The sequence below is a fragment of the Vulpes lagopus genome, chromosome 8, assembly GCF_018345385.1.
Source record: "Vulpes lagopus strain Blue_001 chromosome 8, ASM1834538v1, whole genome shotgun sequence".
Classification (NCBI taxonomy): Eukaryota; Metazoa; Chordata; class Mammalia; order Carnivora; family Canidae; genus Vulpes; species Vulpes lagopus.
In genome coordinates this window covers 10,723,823-10,750,530 of record NC_054831.1, presented here as the reverse complement: position 1 = coordinate 10,750,530, position 26,708 = coordinate 10,723,823, and the positions used below count along the sequence as shown (strand labels likewise).

The 26,708-nt window shown below is 40.7% G+C and overlaps 1 protein-coding gene across 2 annotated transcripts in view; it reads right to left on the bottom strand.

Moving 5' to 3' along the window:
- LOC121498245 (SPHK1 interactor, AKAP domain containing) overlaps positions 1 to 26,708 on the bottom strand; it is a 170,721-nt gene that overhangs the window by 24,587 nt on the left and 119,426 nt on the right. For both annotated transcript variants that reach the window (XM_041768351.1, XM_041768352.1), the window contains exons 4-7: positions 16,880 to 16,939; positions 15,157 to 15,291; positions 6,869 to 7,124; positions 1,841 to 5,600 (exon numbers count right to left, since the gene is read on the bottom strand). In XM_041768351.1, coding sequence (XP_041624285.1) covers positions 1,841 to 5,600; positions 6,869 to 7,124; positions 15,157 to 15,291; positions 16,880 to 16,939 — 4,211 coding nt within the window. The remainder of the gene's footprint in view (positions 1 to 1,840; positions 5,601 to 6,868; positions 7,125 to 15,156; positions 15,292 to 16,879; positions 16,940 to 26,708) is intronic.

Sequence of the window (26,708 nt, the reverse complement as noted above, 5' to 3'; positions counted from 1 at the left end):
CCCTTGGGTTGTTATAAGGAATATAAATCTAAATCAGTGGGAGGCTTTATTCATGCATATTTCCCCAAGTTTTGGGAAATTCCCAGGTTGTACCTGGGATTTAAACACAAGATCAGTGATATTTTACTCAAAATTGTACACTGAATGTTATTTCACTTCAGTGGCAATCATTATTTGATTTGAACCTGCTGCAGCCATGAATCTTGTTGAACTACTAGTTCATAAGTGCTCCCTAACTAGATAACTTTCTTCAGCTAAAAATCACAGCTGATTTATGATGACATTGAAGAAGATTCTAAGTCAGACACCTGGAATCTAAAATAAAACTTTTCCATTTTCATATATCTCATGTTAAGTTAATTTTAAAGAATTACACTTGTTTATTTTGTTTCTTCAACTCTTTGATCACTTTTAAAAACTTGTAATTCTCCATACTTCTGGAGGTGGTGCATACTAAAGTGAGGTATGGTACTCCTATAACTCTGTAAGTATTGTTTGGTCAGCTTGGCCTATATTTCATTTTGCTTAATTTTGTTCTTTTGCTTGTAAGTTTTCATGTTTTTCTTCCCCTTGAATTCTCCCAGGACTTAATTCAGTTGGCAAGCTCTCAGCACTAAGTGGCTAAGAAGGAAATATTCAGGTGCACCTTGCCCACCACCATCCACACGTTGTAACGATGCTGTATAATGATAGGGAGCACCCTTCTGCTTCCCTGATGGGGTGGGAAAGTATTAGGGATTTTCTAGAGCAGCTGAAATTTGATGAAGGCTGTGTTCAACTTGTCTATTGCACCTAAACACTTAAAAATAACAGGCTCTTTGTTCAATAGGCATATGTCCCTGAAAAGACAAAACGGGTTATTTCTCCAACTTATGTTTTCCAAGGCTAGTAGCTTCATTTCTGTTTTTTTTTCTATCTTATTTAAGTAGAGATGACAAATGTTTAAAAAAGAGGCAATTGTATAACATAAGTAAGTCATGGAGATGAAAAGTACAGCATAGGGATTATAGTCAATAATATAATGTTGTATGGTGACAGATGGTGACTACATTTGTGAGCACTGTGTAATGTATAGTAGAACAGTTGAATCACTGTATTGTACACTTGAAACTAATATGATATGTCAACTAAACTTCAATAATAATTTTTAAATGATACAATGGTCTAATATTCAAGGATATTATGAATTTTCTACAGAAAAGAGGATTAACTCTTCCATAAGCACCTGGGAAGAAATAATTCCTTTGTCTCAAATTCAAAATGCATTGTCACTTACATTGCAATTTTCTGGAAAGGAACTACTGAGATACCAAAATTCTAATTTTTCTTTGCAACACTGCTATGATTCTACCATGTACCTAAAGGTCCAGCATTTATGGGACATGGTGTCCTTGCAAAGATCTTTAGGACAAAACAAAACAGAAAAACTTGAAAGGAGAGGTGATAGAGAAAAATGATAGCAAAATAATGTCAGATTCCAACATTAAAATTGATTTATATTTAGCTTTTTTTCAAATGGGTAAGTTGATGTGATTTTCCTTTTTGCTTGAAAATTTTCATGGCTGAATTTTAAAAGGCAACACAGCGTGGGATATTAATTTTCATGGGGAAAATGAAACTTTATTTTCTCTCTTATATAGGATGAACTCAATTTATTTTAGGAGTTTTAAAAAAAATCACTTTCAACTTTCTATTATAAGTGCCTATTAACCCAGGGAGGTCATTTACTGTCTCAGGATTTCCATTTTGGCATCAATAAAGTCCCCAGGATTTAGAAATACTAATTAAAATGCAAACTCCAGTCCCATGCGCTATCTGGTCTAAGAGGTCATTCACTCACCTAGGACTTTGGCAGGCACTCTCAGCAGTGTCTCCACCCCTCGCCACCTCTGGGACTTTTTCATCTTTCAAATGCTCCTCTGCTTCCTCTAGGGGGCTGCTTTTGGAAGGGGAATGTTCAGGTTCTCCAACACACTCTTCCCTCTGATCTGTTTCAATCTGAATTAAAGGCACTTCCCTTGAGCAAAGTGACCGCTTCCCTTGGCTGACAGGCACAGATCCATGGCACGAAGAAGATTCTTTCTTAGAATCTAAACTGTTGTGGTTTGTAAGAGGAGCAGCTTTGCTCTTAGATGATACTGGGGGATGCTTGCTGTCGGTAATGGAGTTTTTCCTGGGGGTATCAACAGACTCCTGAACAAGAAGAACTGGCCCACCTTGCGCTCTGCTCAAAGCCGATCTGTTTGCACATTTCTCCACTTGCATGGGAGAGCCACCAGAAACGGGCTCAGCATCGGCTGCCTCGGCATCGTCCACTAGAATTTTGTTCTTCTGCATGAGGGCCTTGATGGAGTTTGCCCAGGTCTCATGAATTAACATGTTGGTGATCTGGTCAGTTCCGCCTCTGCGATACAAGCAAGAGTCAGATTTGCAGAGACCCGAGGAGGAAGTGCTACTGACTGGATGTACACTTAGGAAATCTTGCTGGCTGTTTTGAGCGAAGCCATCTAAAGAGTTGGCTTTGATGGGTGGGTTCACCGTCAGCCTGGCACCCAGGGACCGGCTATCGGGCACAGATGACTGTCTGTAACACAATGGGGATCGCAGAGAAGGTGACAGTAAGCCAACGGTCCAATCTTGGCTGCTTCGTCTGGAGGAGGCGCTGTCCCTGCTTTCTCTTTCAATGTCCCTCAGCATGTACCTATAAAACTCCTCGGTTATGCTCTCGGTGCTGGACTGCTTCGAGGGACAGCTCGGCCTCACACTGAGGTGGTCATTTTTATGGCAGGCCTGGTGCACGGCTGAGTTCAGGATGCTGGTGGCATTCTTGCCCGCATAGTAATCCAGCAGTAACTCAAACCCTCTTCCTTCATTTTCCATCTGGTTCACCATGAACCTGGAAAACTCCTCAGTGATGCTCTCACAGCTGGACTGCTTGGAGACAGAGCTGGCCCTGCTCACTGGCTGACTCAGGGTACTCATGAAACCCAGGCTATTTACATAAGCCCTGGCGCTGGAGTCCTCCTCTGGGATGCTTTCACAGCTGGAGGCCTTCAGTCGGCTCCACCTGTCTCCGCTGAGTAACCGGGTGCGGGGATGGCTCTGGGCTTGCCAGACACCGTCTACCATGGAGAAGTCCGTTAGGTTCATGATCTTGGCGGCCACTTCGTTTGCAAAAGTATTGACAGAATCTGGGACGTCCTCGAGGTTCATCGACTCGTCCACGACCCTGTTCATCAGCTTCTCCTTAAGCTCCGGGTGCTCATCCGTTTTCCTCTTGATCTCGCTGAGCCGGGGTGGCTTGTGCTTCCTCACGGTGGCCCCGCCGGGCTGGCTTTCCTTCTTCCTCTTCAGGGACCGGCAGGATACGTTGGGGGTAACCAGAAACTCATTCCCTCTCTTCCATGCACAAAACCAGGGTTGTTTTCCATTTGAGTTGTCAAGGCAAATTGCTGCGATTTCGGTTGCCATGGAGACGATCATCTCGGCTAATTCTTCCGCAAAGTCTGTGATGCAGTAGAGCTCTGCACGTGTTGCCTGCAGCACGGGTTGGACAGGAAGCAGCGCATCATTCCCTAACCAAGACAGGTGCACTTGACCTTCACTGTTCAGGGGCGACGCATGGTTAGACTTCTCCTGGGCATTGGCACCGGTGCTGTCCTCTGCATCCTGGGGGCCTCTGCCGCCCTGGGCCCCCGCCGGCGCCCTTTCTCCTTCTGCAGGGCTTCTGTACTCCTTCTCACTGCGCCTTCGCGCAGGATGAGGGTTGCCTGGATCTTCTCCCGCTGCTCTTTTTAGGTATATTTCTTTGGGGGCTGTTTTAGCAGCCAAAGAGTCAGGCACTCTGGGACTACAGGGCGATTCAGACTGCAGCATGGGGTTCTTGAAGAGGCCTGGCTTCGCCGGGCCCTTGCTATCTGGCTTGAGGTGAACTTCATCCCCGAGATCATTGATAACAAGACTAGTTTTGCGTGGGCTGCTAAGAGGATGGCTGCTGGAATATTCAGTGGCTTTGGTCCATGCTTGACTGGCAGCCTGGTCAGGCGGCCAGTAGCCTAATTCTGGTTCCTTCCAGTTGCTGGTCTCATTGGCAAGGACGGTGGGGCACTCGCCAAGCTGTACAAAATGGCTCATCTTCTTGAATGTGAAGCAAAGCACACTGAAGAGCAGTTGATTTGTACTTTCCATCAAGGTGTCAAGAGTCTCTGGAGAATGCCTAGTATCGCTGGGATCAATTATTTTGCTTTTCTGGCGAGCTTCATCAATGGAATGCTTCAGAATAACATTGGACAGGGTCTGTGCTACTTCATTCCTGAGGACATTTTCTGAGCACAAGGTCTGAGGCTTTGAAGCAGCCTCAATGATTCTCTCGCTCATTGATTCCATGAGGTCTCCTACGCTGCTGCAAGGTTCTGGCCTTGTTAAAAGCAGAGCGGCCTCCTTGAGCAATGCTCGTGCAATGGCCTCATTTCCCAGCTCCATGCTCCTCCCTGTCGCCAGACTGCAAAGTGTGGGAACTACTGCACAGGCCTCAGCTGTACCCAAGAGGCCACCGGGAGCCTTGGCCTCTCCTGTTTCACCCAGGCCACAAACAGCAATGGCACTCGCCACCTGAGTCATGCCACACAAAGCAGATGGAAAGGAGTATTCGCTGATGGAAGGCTCCTTGAGTACTTGGGATATTTGAGTTTGCAGTGGTTCACTGCCTCCCAGTGGATGCGTTGAAACCAAAGATTCTTGCTCCATTTTGAGCCTTTCTGTGGCCTGTGGACTGGAAATGGTTCCAATTACAGTGGCCGCACAGGCCAAGGCAACTTCTAGAGCACTCTGAGGGTGTCTGCTGGAGTTCTCTCCAGAGAAGACACCTGAGGTTTCAACAGAGACTTCCATGTCAGACCATGAGGTGATGGCTGCCTCAGGGGCGACGTCACTGCCATCTGGACTCTGAACAATGACAATTTTGGGGAGCTCATTCCATGACCGAGGGACCACCATACCTTTTGTGGAACAGCCACTGGGTAGCACAGCACTTCCGACAGAAACACTGACTGCCGATTCCTGGGGAGGTGTAGGCTGACCCTGGGACAACCGAATAAATGCATCTTGCAGCACGGATTCTGCTAAATTTGTAGCATACTCGCCAGTTGTGGCTTCTCCATCTTGTTTGGGAGGAAGGGGGTTTGTGCCATCTTCATGGTCCCCTGGGTGTAAGCTGTTGTCATGCTCATATACAGGAGGCCCACTGTTCTTAACTATCCTGGAGAAATAAGCATCCCCAGGAGTACGTGGTGCCTGAGATTTTTCCACGTGACCTTTAACATTTTCCGAATAATAATAATTTGGGGCTGGCCTCTCATTGCACACAGCTTCACCTTTCTTTCCCAATGGCTCAGCTGCTGTGCCAAGGCTCTGCAAAGTGGTATCTTCTACTTTTTCCAGAGATCCTTCTGCTTTCACCAACGTCGGATGATATTTGCCAATATATTTGTCATCCAAAGCATAAAGTAACTTTTCCTTGTTGTAATTCCATTCTTCCTGAGTGGCTTCCTTTGTTTTTTTATTTTCCAAAACATTAGCTGAGACACTTATGTTTTCATAACCTAGTGAAGACAAAACGAGGGCCCACTATTACTTTTTGGATAGCAGGATCTCGTGAGTGTAAAATAATAATTACTTTCTAAAAATGGTTTAAAGCATCAGATTTCCCTCCTCCCCCTGCAAAAAAACCAGCATTCAGAACATTCCTTTGAGACAAATGGATCTGAAAAGGCTTTTGCGTTTCATTATGGAACCCCACTCCAAAATAGCTTTCAATGTGGAATAAAGATGTTAGTACTAGAGTGGGAGGAGAAAACCCTGGAGAGTTGAGTGCTGATCATCTTTCTTTAGTTTTTTGAAAGATTTTATTTATTTATTTGAGAGAGAGAGCAGAGAGCTCAAGAGAACATGGGCGAGAGTGGGGCAGGGGCTGAAAGAGAGGGAGGAGCAGACTGCCCACAGAGCAGGGAGCCCAATGCAGAGGCTCCATCCCCAGGCTCCCGAGATCATGACCTGAGCTGAAGGCACATGCTTAACCAACTGAGCCACCCAGGTGCCCCTATCACCTTTCTCCACGGGAGAAGTAACCCAGACAGTTGTATCTAAGAGCTTCCCAGAGCATACAGAAGGAGGAAGGATGTGTAAGGCCACCTCCATAGTAAGCCTTGTTGCAAACACTTGCTCTGAAGTTTGGGTAGGACTTGTCTCAGGTAGTGCCAACAGCATCTGCTGTATCCCTTTGTCTTTGGCTAGGAGTGGGGAGGACGAACACATTGTTCACTGAGCTCTATGGATCAGTCAACCAAAGCTGTGAATAAGTGCTAAGTGCTAAGTACTCTCCTGGGTTATTTCCTTCTGCCTTTACCATAACCAGGTAAATATCATAGATATAGCTGAATATAATAAATATAACAGTGCTAGAGGCACTATTCTACTCCCAAATAATGGATAAGGGAACTGGGGCTCAGAAGGACTAGGAACTGACCCAGGCTTCACAGTCTCAAAGAGGCAGTGCTAGGATTCAGGCCAGTTTAAGTTGGCTTCAACTAATAGGTGGCTTTGTGGTAGTCTCAGGGAAGATAACTTCCCTCCTTACGATAGTCTTAGGCTCTTGGCAGGCAGGAGGATGTCCATCAGCATCCCTAAGGCATCTTTAGGAAAATGGAGCCATCCAACCATTTAATCTAAGCGCATGAGTCAGTGGCCTCACTAGAAACTCGGTAGGTGAAGATTCTGATGCGTCAGCCAAACGGACGTGGCTGAAATCTCACTCATTTTCATAGGGTGACTAATTTCAGGATGCACATTTGTTTTATGGGGCAGTTCTCACCGTTCCTCAAATCTTCCACCTCACTTTCCTCCTCCAAGTGCTCAGAGGCGGTGAGAAAGTCCTCCTCGATTGAAGACAGGGAACAGTTTGTGTCATCCTCCACTTTCAGGACGTTTGTTTCCAGGTGGAGCTGCCGCTCCTGCACCAGTTCCAGACCAATCAAAAATTTGTTGATCTCAAAGATGATGCAATTGGTACTGTTTGCCCTGTTCCCTCTCGCACACTGGACCAAGCAGATATCTGGCAGCCAAGGACACTGAATGTTGAGAGAAAAGAAGGTATTTATTGAAATAGAGAATAAAAAAAATCATCACTTCTGACCTTTCTTCTTTCACCAGTCTTCCTTGTTACAAGGAGTAGGGGACATTTAAAATATTTGGAATATCTTCTGGGCTTAGATTGATGAATTGCTTGAAAAAAAATTCAAGTGATATTCAGGCACACAGGGTACCTAGGAGAAAGTCTGACTTAGGGGAAAATAGGCCAGTTGTATCACATATTTTTGGGGGTCTCCTGTCAAAGCAAAAGTGGCAGTGGGCAAAGTTAAATAAGTTAAGGAAGACCTTCATCAGAGCTCTTAAAATAGGAAAGAGGGGCCCCAGAAGTGAGTTGGACCACAGCTCCACAGAAATAGAAGGCACTAGGGCTTTTAGGGGCTGGTGTCAGAGGGTTGTGGGTCATCTGTGCTTGCTAATTGGTTCTAGCCAAAAGAAAAGTAAATGTTTTTGCATCTGCATGGCAGGAGGTAATTTTGCTCTGGCTCCTCCAGAAGCAGAAGCAGATCTCGATCTCCCATCCTTCCACAGAGGAAGGGACACCGTCTTCTTTGATGATCTTATTTCAAGAGATGGCTCTTAGGTCTTTGAAAAAGATGCTCCCAGGCTCTAAAACTGTCATGAGGCCTTTAAAGTGATTTACATCTCAAAGGGGAAGAGAAATAATTCATAAGGATGTTTTCTAAAGTAAATGTTCTAAGGAAAGGGCAGTTAGTGCCTAGAGTCAGAATGAAGCCTAAAGTCGAGTTAAGCCGAGGGGAACCTTAAGGCTGTCTGGGGCGTGCTTCTTGATGAAACAGAGCCCTGGTTTCTCAGGGATTCTCAGACCAATATCTTTTTCTGCCTTGGTGATGTTCAGTAAAACCTCTGCCAGTATTTCAGTGTTTCTATTAACTAGAGTTGGAATTTCTAATGCTCATCTGAAGAAGCAGACACAATGATATATAAAGAAATCCACTGGAAGAGCACTAATTATCTCTAGAAGATCAGCATATAGGGAAGCCGTGATACAAAGGCTCAACTCGTTAGATGTTGTCCCTGTGAGACCTATTAATTCTGTTCTGTTCTAGAGTTTACAGACCATCTCCCTGTTCTCCACTACACATTTTCTCTATTCATATTGTTGTCCATTAGAAAGCAATAAAAGTTTCGATTGCTCGTGCACCTATTACTAGTAAACATATCTTGTGCATCTCGAGATCTTTATTTTTATAAAAGGAACAATACGCTGATTTGTAGTAAGTTTTAACAGAAAATTATTTGACTGGAAACAAGAGCTAGTGGGGAGGAGAAAGCTAAACACATTTATATCCAAGTGGAATTTGAAATGTTTAGGGGAAATAGTTTATGTCTAAACATTTAGTTTATAAAAAGGATTATTTAAATCCTATGCTTATCTGCAATTAGAGTTAATTGGGTCTGATCCTACTTAACTTACATTTTGGAATCCTTGAGTTTGAATATATGTGTGTGTAAGAGGTACATGTAACGCACAGAAATACACACATGTCCACATCCATATTGTATTTCTGAAAGTAGTATATCTTTTTGTTCCATAAATATCATTTATTAATCTTTTTAGTTGAATATTATAATTAGAGTAATTCCAGGACTGGTGATTATAAAATGAAAAATCCAATCATTCTCCTAGGGGTCCAGGGGGCTCAGAAACAGAATTGATCTACATGCTTAGGTAATTAGGTCTGTTTCTTGAGGAAGGGGGTTCATAACCCTGCTTTTCAAAGCGTGGTTGTAGACTAGCAGCCTTGGCACCACCTGGCAGCTTGTTAGAAATGGATAATCTCAGGATCCATCTCAGATCTACTGAATCAGAATCTGAATTTTCAAGAAAAATCTCTTTGTGATTCCACATGAATTAATATTTGAGAAGTGCTGATTTTATAGCTTTTTTTAAAATAAAGATTTTATTCATTTATTCATGAGAGACAGGCAGAGGGAGAAGTAGGCTCCATGCAGGAAGCAGGATGCGGGACTCGATCCTGGGATCCCAGGATCACGTCCTGGGCTGAAGGGGACGCTAAACTGCTGAGCCACCTGGGCTGCCCCCGATTTTACAGCTTTTTAATGAAATGCACAAAGGGTCTGAGATCTCCCACAATAACGAGGAACTACTGCTGTAGAGTAACAGTAGCTGGCTTGATTAATTTTATTTCCACTGAATTCAGACATAATACACTAACTTGAAATTTACAAGATACTTTCTGGGTGTCTATTTTATGCAAGGTATGGTGGGAGGTACAAACATGAATAAGATGGGGGTTGGGGGGCAGCCCAGGTGGCTCAGCGGTTTAGCACTGCCTTCAGCCCAGGGCATGATCCTGGAGACCCAGGATTGAGTCCCACATCGGGCTCCCTGCATAGAGCCTACTTCTCCCTCTGCCTGTGTCTCTGCCTCTCTCTCTCTGCGTCTTTCATTAATAAATAAATAAGATCTTTAAAAAAAAAAGATGGGGGGTGGGGACTGGGAGGTGGGGCACAGTATACTACCAGTGGATCAAGCATGAATAAAAATAATGAAGGCACCATATTTATAGGTAAAAATGGTTGCATATTGGCCATTTCATATCATTCAGATTAAATATATATGACCTAGGGTTTTATATATTGTGTCAGGATTCAAAAGAGATATTAACAAATCAACATGAACAGTTAAGTAATACCTCAAAATAAACTTAGAGAAAGGACTGTGTTAAATGTGCAATGTTCTATGGTTATTGCATTCATAGAGAGAAAATATATTTTCTGAACAATGTTCTTCAAAGTAAATAAGCATCCTAGGAGTCTTAGGTAAATGAAGGCCAAACAATACAGCCTGTAAAATAATGGTAGTTATTATTATATAATTTTTATTGTAGTCTATTAGATGTTTTGAATATCTTATTACCTTTAATGCAAACATTATTTCTATGAAGTTTCTATGGGATGCCATTACTATCTTCTAGAGGAGAAATGAGGCACAGAAAGGCTCATTTGGATGCTACACAAATATAAAATGCAAGAGCCAGCAATGAAATCCAGACCCGTTGGGCTCCAATTCCTGTGTCCTTTCCAATTCTCTCCATGGTTTCCTGGTCTAATCAGCAAAACTCCAATATCAACCAAGGATGTGCAATTTGAAAAGGATGGTTTGCACTTGAACCTCCTCGAACTCATGCATGCCCAATAAAATTACGTGTTCTCCTCACAGAAAGGACAGACATAGGTGTAGATCTTATTATTGTACATAATAAGCCTCTCAGAAAAAATTTTCTTCTGTAGAAAAATAATTGAATACATAAACCACATCTTCTTTATCCATTTATCTTTCGATGCACAATAGAATATTATTCAGCCATTAGAAATGACAAATACCCACCATTTGCTTCGATGTGGATGGAACTGGAGGGTATTATGCTGAGTGAAATAAGTCAATTGGAGAAGGCCAACATTATATGGTCTCATTCATATAATAAATAAAAAATAGTGAAAGGGAATAAAGGGGAAAGGAGAAAAAATGAGTGGGAAATATCAGAAAGGGAGACAGAACATGAAAGACTCCTAACTCTGGGAAACGAACTAGGGGTGGTGGAAGGGGAGGTGGGCAGGGGGTGGGAGAGTCTGGGTGGCGGGCATTGAGGTGGGCACTTGACGGGATGAGCACTGGGTGTTATTCTGTATGTTGACAAATTGAACACCAATAAAAAATAAATTTATTAAATAAATAAATAAATAAATAAATAAAATGAAAAGGGATTGGTAACAGAAAAAAAAAAGAAAGAAAAAATAATTGATTTTACTTGTATTTTTCACTTAGTATTTTACTTGGCCATTGGCTGTCCTCATGATGATTTTTCTTAAGATATTTTAAAATCTTATACTAAGGCTCTACTAAGAATTGTTTGGAGAAGGAAAACATAACTGTTATGCCAACTTCTCACTTGATGTTCACTGGTATGTATGCATTAGTTTCTCTTTTTATATATAGAGAGAGCATGTGAGGGGGGAGAGATAGAAGGAGAGGGAGAGAGAGTGAATCCTAAGCAGCTCCATACTCGGAATGGAGCCGGACACCGGGCTCCATCTCAAAACACTGAGAAATCATGACCTGAGCTGAAATCAAGGGTGGGACACTTAACCAACTGAGCCACCCAGGCACCCCACTATTCATTAGTCTTTTGAGACACATATGTATGGATAGTTGCGCATGTGTTCATATATATTTAATAATATCCATAAGAAATAAGGTCAAAGAGAATGCTAGACTAAGTAAGTTGCTCTCTAAAAGCAAGATGTCCAACTTATTTACTACTGTATCCTCAGCATGAAGAAAAATGCTAGACTTATAGTATATAGTATATTCATTCATTCAACAAAGGTTTACTATATTTAAAATATTTACACAGGAACAACAGAGGTACATTATGATTATTTCCTTACATTTTTTCTGAGTCGTACAATTTAACTGCAAAATAATGTAGCAATATAAAAAAAGCAGTAGGGTCATTTGCTGAGTTGGAAAGATGGAGGCATGAATAAATAAAGAGAAAACTGTTCATAGATAATGAAACTCATCAGGAGGCAGAAGGAGCACTCTCTACATACATTATCCTTGTGACAATATCCTTGTACTTCTCTTCCCCGGATAAGCCTAGCCAGTTTGTAAATGGATGCTTATTCTTGGTGTGCCCAGTAGTCTACCCTGGTATCTTATTTTGCTCTATCATCTATTTATTTGGGACGAAAGGGGGGAGGGAAAGATGGAGAGGGAGAGAGAAAGAATCTTAAGCAGGCTTCACGCCCAGCGCAGAGCCCCATGTAGGGCTTGATCCCACGACCCTGGGAGATCTTCGCCTGAGCCAAAATCAAGAGTCAGAACTGAACGAACTGAGCCACCCAGGCATGCCTTATTTTGCTTTAAATAACATTTTCCTTCTACTTTACCTTCCTTCAGTTTTTTGGACATGGAAAGAAAACACACCACTTTGCATCTGAATAGTCCTTTTCAAGGTGCCTTCATATTATTTTATTAAATCACTATGACTAGTCTCTGAGAATGAAGAAAATATATATTTTTTAAATATCCATTTTACAGAATAGGAAATTATAGTTGAGAGAAGCGAGGTCACTTGTCATCTGGACTACTGAAAATCTTTGGTGTTGTAATTTCCTGGCACAAAGGTGCCAAGTGGCTTGTTGATTCCCTTCTTCACAGGGTCACTGGGAACAATAGCTCTGCCCTGGGGGTTGATCTAGACTTCTCCTAAGAACCCAGCTCAAGATTCCCTGGCCAATAGCTCCATTTTAACTTGTGGATTAACAGGTAACTAACTCTCATGAGGCAGGACAGCCACACTGAGACTATCCGTGAACAGTTAGGTACTGGGTATGGCTGGCTAACATGGGATTCAATATTGATACACTGCCCTAAAATTACTGCTCTTTTAAAACACATGGATTTAAAAAAACATGGATTGTGGTACCTAGAAAATGAGGTAGGGCTTTGGGAGACTGCAGAAGGGTGAAGGGGTATGTAAGAAGTGGTGGGGACTCTTGGGACAGAGAAGAATGAAATGTTTAAGAGTGTTACAGCTCACAGACAATTCTTGATAGCTCTTAGGAAAAGCACGCAGGATGTTAAGCATGTTTTTGATGGATGATACTTAATGAGTCCTGGGCAATCTGACTTTCCCTGACCCCAATTAACATCTGTGTTTATTTTGGGAAACAAAACATCACTAAGTCTTCTTCTGGTTCTCATACCCTGTGGGGCATCATGTTTTGGCTCACTCACAATCCAAGTGATTTACATGGAGTTAATTGACCTCAAACTCCGAGGTGATCCAAGCAGGTGACCCAGCCTGCCGGTTGGAACACTGCATTCCTCAGGCCATTGTGATTGGTTCAGAAATGGGCATATGGCACATGGGAACCAATAGAACACAATTCGACTTTTGCTGGGAACCATATGGAGGAGACAACTCACTTTTGCTCAACTTGAACCCAAAGGGATAGTGACTTTTCCTGGGAAGAGACTGATAGTGGGGTAAGGAGAGAGAAAGCCCTAAAGAGGCCACAAGGGAAAATCCATGTCCTGATGACACTGTTCAAGTCCCACTAACAATCTACCTATTAGCTATACTATTTTTATGCATAATCTAATTTTCTGTCATATTTAATTACAAATCCTAATAGGCCTGGTGCAGATATACTGTTTTAAAACTCAGATTTGAAAACTCCTATTGGTCATCATACCTTTGCCCAGTATACAGAGAAAGCACTAGGACCATTTCTGTTTTCTCTTTTCAGGTGATGAATTATCTCACTAAGAAAATGTGTTATTAGATTGACCAGGAGAAATTTTGTTCCAGTCTTTTTAAAAATTACTTACTTGAGAGAGAGAGAGAGAGAGAGAAAGAGAATGAGAGAATGAGCAGGAGGGGCAGAGGGAGAGGAGGAGAATCCCAATCAGACTCCACACTGAGCATGAAGCCGAGGGAGGGCACAGTGGGGCTTCATCCCATGACACCAAGATCACCACACCAGAGATCATGGCCTGAGTTGAAACCAAGAGTTAGAGGCCTGATTGCACCACCTGGGTGCCCCTTTTCTAGTCTTTTTCTTTCTTTTTTTTTTTTTAATGAGGATTTTGGTTTTCTTTTTTTTTTTTAAGATTTTATTTATTTATTCATGAGAGACACACAGAGAGAGAAGCAGAGACATAGGCAGAGGGAGAAGCAGGCTCCATGCAGGGAGCCTGATGTGGGACTTGATCCTGGGACTCCAGGACCACTCCACTTCAACCCTGGGCCGAAGCCAGGTGCTAAACCGCTGAGCCACCCAGGGATCCCCCCCTTTTCTGGTCTTGATTACCAAGTTGTAATAGGCTGTGTGCAAATTTTTACAAAGCATCTGGAGTAGATGCAAGAAATAGTGGGTAGGTATCTGAGTTTTTTGACATTTGGAAGAACTAAAAAATAAAAGAATGTTTTAAAATTTTCCATAAAAACTAGAACCCAAGAAAGAACAATTGAAGGAAAACAAATGTGCAACATTTTAATCTGTAGCTATATTATATGTCACTATCAGCATGACTTATTTGGGAATATCCACAATCTTCGAAATAGTATGCCTTTAGAAATCTTATATTTGTTTCTGCAAATCAACTAAACAATTTATAGTTGTAAAAACTAGTCTTCAAATAATGACTCATCTAATAACAATGAAGATCTGTGCACTGAATGAGAGTAATATTATCTGAATTCCTGCTTTATTTTTAGTAACATTCATTTCTTTTTTAAAAGATTTTATTTATTTATTTATGAGAGACTCAGAGATAGGGAGGCTCCCTGTGGGGAACATGATGTGGGACTCGATCTCGGGACCCTGGGATGACGCTCTGAGCCAAAGGAAGACACTCAACCACTGAGCCACCCAGGCATCCCAGTAATGTTCATTTCTTCTAGGAATTTTACTCTCTAAGGACTCACTCACTAACTCACTTTAGTCTTTCGAGGAAACTCATTTTCTGTCCATGGGGTTGCTATCCTGTATTTATTAGCCTGGCTCATTTGGTATATCCTAAGAAATAAATATAAGAAGAAAGAAGGAATGCTAGGATTCTGGGACCACACGGTATGAATTAGAATTTTGGTATTGTTTGAGAAACATAAAATGAGTCTGTTTTTTATTATTTAATAGATTTGAAGAAAACCAAGATAACTAGTCATTCTGTGCCCAATGTGTCTGCTCTAGTTTAAGTGCAAGTTAGCATCATGAACTTGAGAAGATAATAAATGTTAGGAGTTGAGGTAAAAGAAGCTCTGTCAAACTCTTGAGTGGCATATTCAGAAGAAATACAAATGAAGACTTTTTGATTACAAAGAGATTTTGAAGTCTTTTGCTATGGGAGCTTACATGTAGCATCTATTTGAAGTTCATAACGACTTGTGCCAAGAGTTGACCATAGATAACCTATCACTAATGAATATCTTATCAACAGATTACATCTCTTACCTGTGAAACTTCAAAATCTGCCTGGATATTTCCAGATGTTAACCCACTTAGAAGGACAATTTCATTTTCTTTGGGCTGTTGGACATTCATGGAGCTGATGAGCTTTGGAAGATCTGGTGAAACATTGACCAATTTCTGTGGAGGAAGAGATTAGTTTGTTTAGATGGTTTCTTTTCACCTCCAAAGCACTACCCCAAAACTATTTACTTGCAAAAATAATATATAACTTATACAAATGATAGATTAGATAATATACTAAGATTATTACTAGAAGAGGTTGTATGAAATTGATGCATAAAGGTTTAGATTGGAATAGAAAATTACTTAACCATAAAGCTTTAAAAACTTTTTAGTTCTAAATTTTCCAAAGTAGACATTTAATTACTATTACAGCACAGGTATACATAGTAGGATTGTTATCCTTTTCATAGTTGGAATAAGAGACTTATTGACTATCATCATCTATTCTAACAGAGTCAATAATCATAGTATCAATAATAATAATTTCCAATATTCATTTCACTCTATGTACTAGGTGCTATGCTAAAGACTGTACAAGTTACATCTTAGTGCACTTAATTCCCACAACACCCCCATATGGATTAGGTATCATTATTACTTCCCTTTTTACACATAAGTAGTCTGAGGTCCAGAGATTAGTTTACACACGCTCATATAGCTAAATCAGTGCTAAGTTTCTACTCTTAGCCATAGCAGAAGACTGTCTCAAATCACTCATATAAATCTTCAAACACACAGTCCAAGATGCCAACTTGCTTTGGTCTCTCCTGCTGTCTCTTTGACAAACTCTGTCTGCACCATAAGTCCATTAAATGAAAGCATATGTACAATTTTTCCTCCCAAATCCCTCCAGTACTACACAGATGAATGATATTTGAAGCTCTGTGGAAATCTATTACGGATAATCTGTGTGGGCAATTAGGTTTGAGAAGCTTCCAACCCAGGTGCAGCATTGTCAAGAAAAAAACATTACAGGAATAACAGTAATCACAGGCCTACTGTTCCGACTGCAAAGCTGCAAATGGTGTGTTATCACACCACTATAATACCATTACCAAATAGTGAGGTCAAACCATCTTCAACTTTGGGCATTGAAAGGATAACCACATCACACCAATTCTTCCTATCAGACCCCCTATTGCCTCTAGTTCCAAAGGACTGAGGGGACCTTCAAGTACTTGCATGCTCTCAAGGATTTACATCAGGATCATCTCAATCTTGTGAGTTGGAATATGTAGCTGCTGCAGAATGCCAAGAGTTTGAGCCCCAGTTGAGTTTAAGACTAGGAAACCAAAGTTAGAGACAAAACGTTTGATCAAAGCAGCAGGAGGACCAGACCTGAAAGCCACAGAGAAGGGCTGGCTGGTATCAAGCAGGTTTGGAAAAACTTTGGAAATGTCATCTCAGGCAGGTTGTTTGAGAACAAAGGAGGTAGGGGTGGAGAAAGCATCTAGCAGGGCCTGGGGGCAGGGGAAAGCACCTGTTCAGAGAGCAGCCCAGTTATCTTGGGAAAGCTAATTTCACGAATACAAGGAAGGCAACCTGCATGGGAGGTGTCAGGGAATGGGTTGTGGTGAAGCCACCCAACCAAAGAGTCTCCAACTGAATGAGTGCCATTTATAGATGAAGTCATGTAGGCTCTCTGGTTGGCCCAGCAAGCCTTTGTTATGAGCTCCTGGAGAGCTTGTGTTCCCAGGGTTACCTGCTGCAGGTGCTCTGTGCTGCTTGCATCCTTGTTCACATCCAGGTTCACGAAGCAAACCTAGGAAAAAGCCCCAAAACAGCCAAATCAGTGAAAAACCTGGCAGTTCTTTCAGAAGAAAGCATGGAATCCATTTGGGGCAAAATATTTGAGAGTCCTGCAAGGTTCGTACAGTTGGTCTGGCCCAGAAACAGCCACTGTACCTTTGGGCTTCTGTGCAAAACACTCACACCCTAGTCACAATTCCTCTGACCCCACCGCACGCCCTCTTCTGTTCATGGCCCCACAAAGAGAATGTTCTCTCTGTATTCAAGTCAATGTAAGTCCCAACAAAATCTTCAGACTTATAAAGGGTTATCCAATCTCAAAAATAGGAGAAAAGATACTATGTACTCTAAACCTCTGATTTTAATTGCAATAAACATTTATCTCCATTTCTCTTTTTTTCTCATTTCTCCCTTCTTCTCTCATTTTCGAACCAGTGCATGATAAATGGCTCCTCTTTGTTTCATGGTTTTCATTAATTTATTTAATCCCATTGTATACTTTCCCTCTTTTTAGCCATCTTAGATAAATGTCTGAATAAGCTAGAGTATGAAACCAAGAGCAACAATATAAAAAATAATTCAGAACAACAAGAAGAAAATTGTAGTTTAAATTTCAAACACAGCCCATAGAAAAAAATCTACTATGAACATTCGCATGGAGATAGGGAGAAGAAAACTTAAAACATAAAGAAGTGAGATATATTATTTTCCTTTTCCCTTTAATGAATAATTTAACTTAATTTAATTTAAATCTTATTTACTTATTTATTGAGTACAGTTGACACACAATGCTACATCAGTTTCAGGTGTACATAGTGGTTCAAGTTTTTTACTCAAGTTGATTTGCTCACATAACGCTGATAACATTATCTGGATATTTAGTCAGATGTCTGGACTTATGTAAGTGCTTAGAAGCATACGGGGCCTTTCAATTTCAGTTGTTTGGGGTTATGGTTTCTCAGAGTCCATCCTTTCTCTTTTTGAGGTCAAAGAACATTATTGGAAGATTTGGGGTGAGCCTTTAAGAACTACACTAGTTATATATTGCAAAAGTGTAAAGCTCACTACTGATTTATTCCCTTCAATGGAAGATTCTCCGGTTTTCTGAACTCACCATATCCTTGCAGCATATCTCTAGGTTATAGTATCTGCTTGTTAAGAATAACCTGATAGGCATTTGGGGGAAGAATTGCCATCCACACTCTCACTCAGAGGCTCTCCTCCATTGGTTTAATAGGATGGCTAACTAAGAACCAGGCGTGAGTTCCTTCAGGGGTAGCACAAAGAGAGGCAGGGATAGTAGATGGTACTTGGAAGGAGTTTATGGTTCAGAACAGTTTGTGAATATTCATACAATAATTGGAACTTTGCCCTTGGGAAACTGGTTTAGTATCTGTTCATGTTCAGGGGCTCTGAATAATGTGCAGCTGGGACTGCATTTACTAACTGATTAGACAGTTTTCCATTCACCTTAAAGAAAGGTGCGTTATCTTAACCTGGCACCCAAGGCTCTTATCTTCTATTACGGGGCGGGGGGGGGGGGGAGGATAATGCAGAGACCAAGAAAAGGCATCTATAGTAATTACTTCTCTGTCCTCAGATACGGTCTTTTGTTCTCTGAGATGAACTTTCTTCTCTTGATTCATTCTGGGCTGTGATGTGAAACTGGCTACGTTTGGAGGAAATTCTCCACACTTGCTAGCTAGGTCAAGACTGGAACAGAATCAGAGATAAACCATCACTTGCTCATCTTTGGCACATATATCTTTCCATATCTTGGTGGTAGAGGATGATCCAGGTTTTTAGGACCTGATGTATATACAATTTTTGAAGAACTTCTTTAAGAAGAGGAAAAGCAAACTGAACTGAAATTCTAAATTAGATGTAAAGGTGAATATTCATTTATTTAGGATAAGAAAAGAAATCACAACAAGTCTCAAATTTAAAAAGGGTGACAAATATCACAAATGTGACAACTTACAGAAAAATGATATTTAATCCCCTGCTCAATACATCTCCACAATACTCTTTCCCTATGCTTTTGGCTCCATACTCTTTGATCGACTTTTCATATGGCAGATGTTTTATAATATTTTATTTAAACAAAACAGAAAGATAATTCAGTCTTAACTTAATATTTTCAGTTGATTTTTTCAGCTTCACAAACTTTTATTGATAATATCTTGTACACTTTCCAAGTTGTTGTCAAATTCAGTGGGAAACCACTCTAAAATTTCTTTCATATATGAGTTGTTATAGGCGTACTCACTCTTAATATTATTACAAGTTTGTGCTCTACAACCGTGAGAATTTGGATAAATTCTCTTTTGTTTGATTCCCATTAAAAATTTTAAAAAGCATATGGTGCAATTATAATTTTCAAGGCTATCAAGTAAATTTCCTGCAGGAGAGAACTTCTTTGTTGACCAGGCATCAATGAGAACCCAGTCTTGTGTTTATAAGTTCACATGTCTGATTGGGAGAATTCTCCACAGACTAGTTTCTGGCACATAGATCTTGTTTTCTCTCCACTCTCTACATATTTCTAGTGTTGGAAACAGTAGGACATATCTCATATTGTGAAACCACTTCTGACCTGATACCTTCATGTCTCAATGTCTGGCAGAGTTCCCACTGTCAATGGTAAAAATATTCCTGAGAGCCATTACTCACAGGCATGGCCAGCAATGGCTTTAACTATACACTAAAGTGACCTCAAGCCACATAAATTTATCTCATGTAAACACAACCACACTCAATTTCCAAGCCAGACCCCACACATGTTTGTGGGTCACTCCAATGACTCTCAACATAATAAGATATAGTGGGAATCTAATTGGAAAGAGATAACTGTAGTTAAAATAGCTTCCTTTCGAAAATTTCACAAAAATATATATAACCATGTGAGCTCCTGGGAGAGTGGCGTGGGCACCAGATGAGCCCTGAATTTTCAGCTTTGATGATTTTACAGTAAATCCACATCCTGCTAAAATGGTCCATGTAATGGTATCGCTCTCTTTATTGTTCACTCTTTGTGACCTTGAGATCTTATTGAGATTGAGGCACCCACCAACACTGAAGTCCAAAAATGAGAAAAGCTTGTGCCCAGAACAGCTGGGGAATGGTGGGTGTGGGGTGAGAGGTTTGTGGAAGTTGAGAGAACAAAGAGCTCCATGTTTCTGAGACGTATGGTTCTGATGCTGGGTTCTGAAGACAAGCAATACCAGGTATTGTTCTTACTCTCACGGAGTTATGGTCTGGAGGCAGAACACATTTCTTAAATCTATGAAGTACAATATTAAGTATTACAGAAGTGACAGGCCTACGTGCTGGAGAAGGAAGGTGGGAGAACGAGGTCAATCACAAATGGCATTGCAGAGAAGGCTGGATTCAAGGTGGAGGAGGCAGGACATATCTAAAATGGCACAAACAATGAATGGATGAAATCCAAAAATGAGAAAAAGCATGTGCTCAGAACAGCTGGGGAATGGTGGGTGTGGGGTGAGAGGTTTGTGCTGCTGAACAGGTGAGGCTGCTCCCTGTGTTACCACAGGAGGTTATAAGGAAACTTTTAGTAATGGCAATTGAAAATACACTTCTAGGGGTTTAGAGTGAGTGTTCTATGTCAAAAATATGAAAGCCAGGGAGACTCCACACTATGGTTCTATGGGCTGTGTGTCAAAAGGGGTCCCCTCAGGTTCTGGAGAGCACTCTGTGGTCAGGGAGGTTGAGGCTGTATGTCAGAGATAGCAACCAATTGGGAGTAAGATGTGAATTCTCTGTGTTGACACTTCATGTCACACTGGAGTGATTTGTAAAATGCCCAAGTGTCCAAATCCAAATATACCAAATGATCCGAGGAAATATTTTTTAAGTATGTGAGTTTACTTAATAATCTCTTGAACATAGTTCATTTCCCTTCAGCCTTCCCTAGATTATTTATTCATGAAGGCAAGCCCTGAATTCTTAGTATTTAGCAAAGCCTGGCACTTGGTAGGTGCTCAATAAATGCTGATAAAGGCACATGCACCCATGGAGTGGAAGCACTGTCTCCGTTATCACAGGTGTCATCCCTGTAATAATTGTTTTCCTTATTTACGTCGTGAATTCCGATGTTGTCAATAAACAAAGTTTTCTTCCAGTAAGGATATAAGGGAATAGATGGAGAAGTTATAGAATTAACCAAGCTAATGTTAATCCAGAAGTTGGTACTATTTAAAGTACTTAGATTGGCTTCTTTGTTCTGTGAATAAGGATTTGCTAAAATAAAAAAAAACACACACACAAAATAAAATAAAACAAAACAACAACAACAAAAACAAAACCTTAAATGTTGAGAACCACAATTTGTAATAAACACATGTAAAAGGTGTTAACACTTTTCTTGCAATGGAAGCTTCTTTCTCTTCACAGAACCTACATTTCATGTTGTGTCTGCACATGTCCTTGTTTAGACCAACTGCAGACACACTCAGCCGAGGCAGATGGAAACACAAACCATCACCGGGAGAACACAGACACTTCTTTTCTTGCCTTCTTAACAAAGCAAATTATGAGGTTGTATGTACCTTTCAAATGCAAATGCCTCTCTTCTGTCATTATTACAGTTTTAAAATAAAATGTTGGAAGAATAAGTATAATTGAGAACATGATGTCACTTTATGATTTTGGTGTTTATGCTAACGGAATATTCTTCCAAAGTTACTTGTACATCCTAACCATTTTAATGTTCATAGGTGATAATGCTGTTTTTCTCTGTTTAGTATTATGGGTTATCTAGTCAAGCAATACCAATTATTTCATATAAGTTCCTTTTCATAAATAGAGAATCATGTAAGCTTGTTTAAAAATTAAATTTCACTATAGAATTTTAGTAAATAGTGATATAAGATATATTCTGAAGTAGGAGTGCCTGGGTGGTACAGTTGGTTAGGCATCTGACTCTAGGTTTCACCTCAGGTCATGATCTCAGGGTCCTGAGATCGAGGCCCCATCAGGCTCCCCATTCAGCATGGAGTCTGCTTAAGATTCTCTTCTTCTCCCTCTGACCCTACCCCCATGCATTCTCTCTCAAATAAATAAATAAGTCTTAAAAAAAAGAGAGATGTATTTTGGTGCAAGAAATTGTGAGAAAAAGGTTAACATTGAAAGTTAATATAATAAACTGTACAGAGGATCCATGGGGAAGGGAGGAAAAACTGAATGGGAAGTCATCAGAGAGGGAGAAAAACCATGAGAGACTCTTAACTCTAGGAAAAAAATTGATGGGCACCTGGGTGGCTCCGTGGTTGAGCCTCTGCCCTCCAGCACAGGTCGTGATCCCTGAGTCCTGGGATTGAGTCCTGCATTAGGCTCCCTGCATGGAGCCTCTTTCTCCCTCTGCCTGTGTCTCTGCCTCTTTCTGTGTCTCTGATGAATAAATAAATAAAATCTTTTAAAAAAGGAAGTGAATTGAGGGTTGCCAAGGGGGATGAGGGAGGAGGAATGGGGTAACTGGGTGACAGGCATTAAGGAGAGCATTGTTGTGATGAGTACTGGGTGTTATACATAACTGATGAATCACTGAATATGACATTGGAAACTAGGTATGTAATATATTTTGGCTAATTGAATTTAAATTAAAAAAAAGAACGGCAGCCTGTGTGGCTCAGTGGTTTAGCGTCACCTTTGGCATGATCCTGGAGACTTGGGATTGAGTCCCACATCAGGCTCCCTGCATGGAGGCTGCTTCTTCTCCCTCTGCCTGTGTCTCTGCTTCTCTCTCTCTGTCTCTCATGAATAAATAAATAAAATCTTAAAAAAAAGAAAATGTAGTAAAACAAGAAAAAATAAATAATTTAAAACGGATTGTAATTCATAGCACCTTTTGTGCATTAATTGTACTTAAATGGTTTTAAATATTTATTATGTATTTATTGTAGAAGTCAGACAAAAGCCATTTAGGTGAGACAAAAACGTATAAGACAGAAACAATACTGTATGTCTATACAAAACTCAGGTTTGACATTTTGAATTAAAACCACAGAAAAAGAACTGATGATGACTGCCAAGGGAAAACTCTCATTGTGTGTGGACAGTTTTATTTTTTTTATGGACTCTTCAGATAATTAATGTGATAGTTGAGAAATGCCATTGCATTATGCGTCCAGGAGGGGCAAATGGCTAAGCCAGGGGTGGCATGTCAGCAGGCGTGTGGTCCAGAGGGTAGGGCCTCTGACATCTGCTGGGTACTTTCTCATCTCTCCTGAAGTCAGCTACCGCCTGTGAAGGCAAGGCAATCATCCTCTATGGAGGTCCTGCTTAGAAAATGTTAATAAAAAACATGATGTCAAATTGCCTTTAAAATCTGAGCATCTGAATGTTTACTATGATCAATTATATACTTAAGTTTTATCTCAGAGGAAACTCATCCCTTCCTTCGGCAGCTTCTAACAGTGCAGCCATCTGGCCATGCAGAGAGGATGGGATCTCTTAATTTGATGGTATCAAAATGCTGATTGAGAAATCTGAAGAAAAAAATGCCTCTTTTCTTACCCCAACCAAAAGGCTCCTACTAGATTCAGGACCCTGGACCAAAATTATCTCTGAAAGAATATGGTATTTCCTTTTGTTAGTATTTTAGATCAATGATAACTAACATGGCGATTTATGCATCAATGTTGTTATGCCATAATGATGTCAGACACACAACATTTGGAATGATAACTGCAATTGTGTCCAGTTATTATTGCTTTAAAATGATTGTGGTAATCGCACGAAATGAAATCTAGAGCTTTACTTTCACTGGAGACTGTCAAATTTCTGCTTTTTAAACTGTCAATATTTTATTTTCTTTTTAAACAAGATTATTATTTATTCATGAGAGACACACAGAGAGAGACGGAGACACAGGTAGAGGGACAAGCAGGTTCCTTTCGGGAAACCCGATGTGGGACTCCATCCCGGGACTCTGGGATCATGACCCGAGCAGACGCTCAACCACTAAGTCACCTAGGTGCCTCTAACCTGTCAATATTTTTAAAAATATCTTTGAATTGCTGTTTTGAAGGCAATTATTCAAGCAGTTTGTGATGAGAGACTCAGTAAAAGATATAAGAATTCCTAAACAATGCCAGGCATTTTAACTAGCCATACATAAAACCAATTTTATTGCTAATCTAAAAGATAAAGAGTAGGGATCCCTGGGTGGCGCAGTGGTTTGGCGCCTGCCTTTGGCCCAGGGCGCAATCCTGGAGACCCGGGATCGAATCCCACATCAGGTTCCCAGTGCATGGAGCCTGCTTCTCCCTCTGCCTGTGTCTCTGCCTCTCTCTCTCTCTCTCTCTCTCTCTCTCTCTCTGTGACTATCATAAATAAATAAAAATTTAAAAAAAAAGATAAAGAGTAAGTATGCTACTCAAGAAAATTATTCATTTTCCCACTATTTTTGTTGTTTCCAAAGACATTTCTTTGAGAACAAAAGGATATACTTATATACAATATCTGATATACATTTACCAGTTGAAGAACACACTATATTTATTTTATATTTCCATTTTAAAGATGTGCTTTACTGAGATATAATTCACATACCATGTGACTTACCTATTTAAAATATACTTTAATGGTTTGTATTATATTCACAGAATTGTGCAACCATCACAACCAACTTGAGGATATTTCTTCATCCACAAAAAGAAATGCATTTATTAGCAATGAATTTCCATTTCTCCCTCCAAAATCCTCCTCCTAGCCCTAGGCAATCACTCATCTTTCTATCTCTACACATTGGCCTATTTTGGACATTTCATATAACCAGAGTCAGTCATTTGATATGTTTTTGGGTGAATGATAATTTTTTTTAAGGTTTTACTTATTTATTCATGAGAGACACACAGAGAGAGAGAGAGGCAGAGACAGAGGCAGAGGGAGAAGTAGGCTCCAAGCAGGGAGCCCAATGCGGGACTCAATCCCGGGACTTCAGGATCACGCCCTGGGCCGACAGCAGGTGCTAAACCAGTGAGCCACCCAGGGATCCCTGATAAAATTTTCTACAGTGTTTTGATTCCACAATTCTACACATGACAATGCTATGCTCAGCATGCTAGGTGCAGTCACTGTCCGTCACCACCCAACTTATACAATATTATTTTTTAAAAGATATTATTTATTCATGAGAGATACAGAGAAAGAGGCAGAGACATGAGGGAGAAGCAGGGCCCCTGTGGGGAGCCCACTGTGGGACTTGATCCCGGGACCCTGGGATCATGACCTGAGCCAAAGGCAGAAGCTGAACTGCTGAGCCACCCAGGTCCCCCTTATTACAATATTATTTGACTATATTTCCTATTTGTGCTTTTCACATAGTGACTTATTTATTTTGTTTTTCTTTACTTTTTTATTTTTTTTTATTATTTATTTATGATAGTCATATATATATAGAGAGAGGCAGAGACAAGGCAGAGATAAAGGCAGAGGGAGAAGCAGGCTCCATGCACTGGGAGCCCAACATGGGATTTGATCCCAGGTCTCCAGGACCGCGCCCTGGGCCAAAGGCAGGCGCCAAACCGCTGCGCCTCCCAGGGATCCCACTTATTTATTTTATAACTGGAAGTTTGTACCTTTCAATCACCTTCACCTATTTCACAGATCCTCTACTTACCTCCCCTCTGGAATCTGTGTGCACGCGCACACACACACACACACACACACACACACACGCTTTTGACCATAATTTTGTCATCTCTCATCTCTTCGGTGATGAGAGGTTTCTCTTGTCCTCTTCTTCCACTGAAAGGGGTAGTTTTAAGGAAAAATGGTGCCCAAGGATGGTGGGGACACAGATGAGTCAAATTTCCCTTGGAACAGAATTTATCTGGTAGTTTTACTTTGTTTGTATTTTAAATTGAAGGGAAAAGGAGTACATGATAGACTTGGTTCCACCTGTCTTACTTTTCTCTCACAGAGGTTATTTAGATTTCTAATACATAAAGAGCTGAGATAATTTTCTGAGCTCTCGGGAGTCATGCTCTGGAATAGTACAAGCAAAGAAAAGCCGAATGTTGATCAAACATCAAGCAGATGAATCATTACAGATGTCACGGATGATGGTGAAGGGCTCTCTATTCATCATCAAACCTTTGATTTATTTTTGACTCAAGATGACTTTTCAACTCTTCACTTTGACTACTGCAAGTAAGCCACGGAAATCTATTAACAAGTTTAATAGGAAAAATATTTTTCTGGGGTATGTAGAGCATCTATTGAGCAGGGGGGAGGAGGCAGAGAATTCATATCTTCTGATAGATGAGATGGACCTCGGGAGATGGTAGTTGAGATGATCTATTTGCTGATCCTAAATCACTCATGGCCAAAACATGAAATTATTTCCCATTATCAAGTTAAATATGATGATTTTATACATATTATCCCTCAAAATTCATTGTACTTACACTGTTTGTTTGTTTGTTTGTTTGTTTGTTTGTTTTAATAAGCTCATACCACTCTTGGATGATTTCAGTTCAAACCTTTAACTATCCTTAATCTGGATAAGTATGCTCAAATGAAAGCATGACAGAGGAAACAGGGCTGTTCCTGAATTATGGAAGCCAGGAATAACCCAGATTCCCAAAGTATGATAAAAGAACTAACAATCAAGAACTGGAGAAGCAAGTAGGCTATGTAACAAAAACCCACCTCGTTTTCAAATATTTTTAAATAACTGTGGTTTCCACGTAGAGGACACATCATTGTTCAGAGTGTTAAAGTTCTGTAAGTTTTACCAAAGAGCAATGGAGAAAATT